At 39.6% G+C, this 2,513-nt stretch overlaps 1 protein-coding gene across 1 annotated transcript; it reads left to right on the forward strand.

Moving 5' to 3' along the window:
• The first annotated feature begins 1,268 nt into the window (after positions 1-1,268).
• LOC130843913 (60S ribosomal protein L12-like) lies at positions 1,269-1,902 on the forward strand. Its single transcript, XM_057719832.1, has one exon. It carries the CDS (start codon positions 1,367-1,369, stop codon positions 1,862-1,864), a length of 498 nt encoding a protein of 165 aa, XP_057575815.1. The 5' UTR covers positions 1,269-1,366; the 3' UTR covers positions 1,865-1,902.
• The last annotated feature ends 611 nt before the right edge of the window (positions 1,903-2,513 follow it).

A 2,513-nucleotide genomic window follows, 5' to 3' on the forward strand; every position in this document is an offset into this window, starting at 1 on the left:
GGAAGACTTAATATTGCTAAAATGTCCATACTTCCTAAAGTGATCTATGCATTCAAGGCAATCCCTATCAAAATCCCAATGATATTTTTTGAAGAAATAGGAAAAAAACCCTAAAATTCATATGGAATCTCAAAGGAGCCTGAATAGCTGAAGCAATCCTGAGAAAGAAGAAAAAAGCTAGAGGCCTCACACTTTCTGATTTCAAAACATATTACAAAACTACAGTACTGGCATAAAATCAGACATATAGATCAATGGAACAGAATAGAGAGCCCAGAAATAAATCCTCACATACATGGTCAAATTATCTTGACAAGGACACCAAGACTACGCAATGGGGAAAGGACAGCCTTTTCAACAAATGGTGTTTGGAAAACTGGATATCCAGTGCTAAAGAATGAAGTTGGGCCCTTACCTTACACCATATACAGAAATCAACTCAAAATGGAATAAAGACCTAAAAGTAAGTCCTAAAACATAGGACTACTAGAATAAAACAGGAGAATCGTCATTGCATTGGATCTGGCAATGATTTTTTGGGGTATGACACCAAAAGCACAGACAACAAAAGCAAAAGGAGACAAATGGGAATACATCAAACTCAAAAACTTCTGCATGGCTAAGAAACAGTCAACAGAGTGATAAGGCAACCTATGTAATGGGAGAAAATATTTGCAAACCATTGTCTGATAAGGGGTTAATATCCAGAAAATATAAAGAACTCTTACAACTCAACAAAAACAACAACAACAACCACAAAACCAAATAACCCAACTTGAAAGTGGGTAAAGGACTTGAGTAGATATTTCTCCAAATAAGATATACAAATGGCTAAGAAACATATGAAAAGATACTAAACATCACTAGTCATCAAAGAAATGCAAATCAAAACCAGAATGTGATACCACCTGACACCCATGCAAGAAAACAAAATAACAAGTGTTGGTGAGGATGTGGGAAAATTGGAACCTCTGTGCACTGTTGGTATAGAAAATACAGTAAAATATAAAATGGTGCCGCTGTTACGGAAAACAGTATGGAGTTTTCTCAAAAAATTAAAAGTAGGGCTACTATATGGTCCTATAATCCCAATATAGCTAGAGGTATTGAAAAAAAGGATCTTGAAGAGATATTTTCACACCCACGTTTTCTGCAGCATTATCCACAATGGCCAAGAGGTAGAAGCAACGTAAATATTCATCGATGGATAAATGGATAAAGAAAATGTGGTCTATCCATACAATGGAATATTATTCAGCCTTTAAAGAGGAAGGAATCCTTTCCACTTTCGGCTCGGAGGAGGCCTAGGTGCAACTTTCTTCGGTCGTCCCGAATCCGGGTTCATCCGACACCAGCCGCCTCCACCATGCCACCTAAGTTCGACCCCAACGAGATCAAAGTCGTGTACCTGAGGTGCACCGGTGGGGAAGTTGGTGCCACATCTGCCCTGGCCCCCAAGATCGGCCCCCTGGGTCTGTCTCCAAAAAAGGTTGGTGATGACATCGCCAAGGCAACTGGTGATTGGAAAGGTCTGAGGATTACAGTGAAACTGACCATTCAGAACAGACAGGCCCAGATTGAGGTGGTACCTTCTGCCTCTGCCCTGATCATCAAAGCCCTCAAAGAACCGCCAAGAGACAGAAAGAAGCAGAAAAACATTAAGCACAGTGGAAACATTACTTTTGATGAAATTGTCAACATTGCCCAACAGATGCGGCATCGATCTTTAGCTAGAGAACTCTCTGGAACCATTAAAGAGATCCTGGGGACTGCCCAATCTGTGGGCTGCAATGTTGATGGCCGCCACCCTCACGACATCATAGATGACATCAACAGTGGTGCAGTGGAATGCCCAGCTAGTTAAGAACTGCAAAGAAAAGTAATAAAGGGTTATTTGACAACCAAAAAAAAAAAAAAAGGAAGCAATCCTGTCATATGCTCCAACATGGATGAACCTCAAGAATTTTATGCTCAGTGAAATAAACCAGTCACCAAAAGATAAATACTGCATGATTTCATTCATATGAGGGATCTAAAGTGGTCAAACTCATAGAAACAGAAAGTGGAATGTGGTTTCCGGGGGGGAGGAGGAAATGGGGAGTTGGTGTTCAATGGGTATAGAGTTTCAGTTTTGCAAGATGTAAAAATTCTAGAGCCCTGTTGCGCAATAATGTACACAGTCAACACTACTGTACTGTATACTTAAAAACAGTTAAGATGATAAATTTTCTGTTATGTATTTTTTACCACAATAAGGGGGGCGGGGAAGGTGATAGCCCGCAGACTGTAGTGTGCTAGATACCCTAGCATCAAAAAAATTTTTTTAATTGGAAGTTTAGAAAATGTTCAGCCTCACAATCCATTATTAGGAATATAATTTTTACACTCATGTTTGGGAACTCCTGTAACAGGTGTCTTCCCTATATGAACTGTAAAGTTCCTGGGCATTTCAAGTTTTCTCGTGCAGAAATTCATCTTAAACACTCTTGGAAGTATGAACTCCTGTTAATCTA

Source organism: Hippopotamus amphibius, chromosome 2 (genome assembly GCF_030028045.1).
Source record: "Hippopotamus amphibius kiboko isolate mHipAmp2 chromosome 2, mHipAmp2.hap2, whole genome shotgun sequence".
NCBI classification, from domain to species: domain Eukaryota; kingdom Metazoa; phylum Chordata; class Mammalia; order Artiodactyla; family Hippopotamidae; genus Hippopotamus; species Hippopotamus amphibius.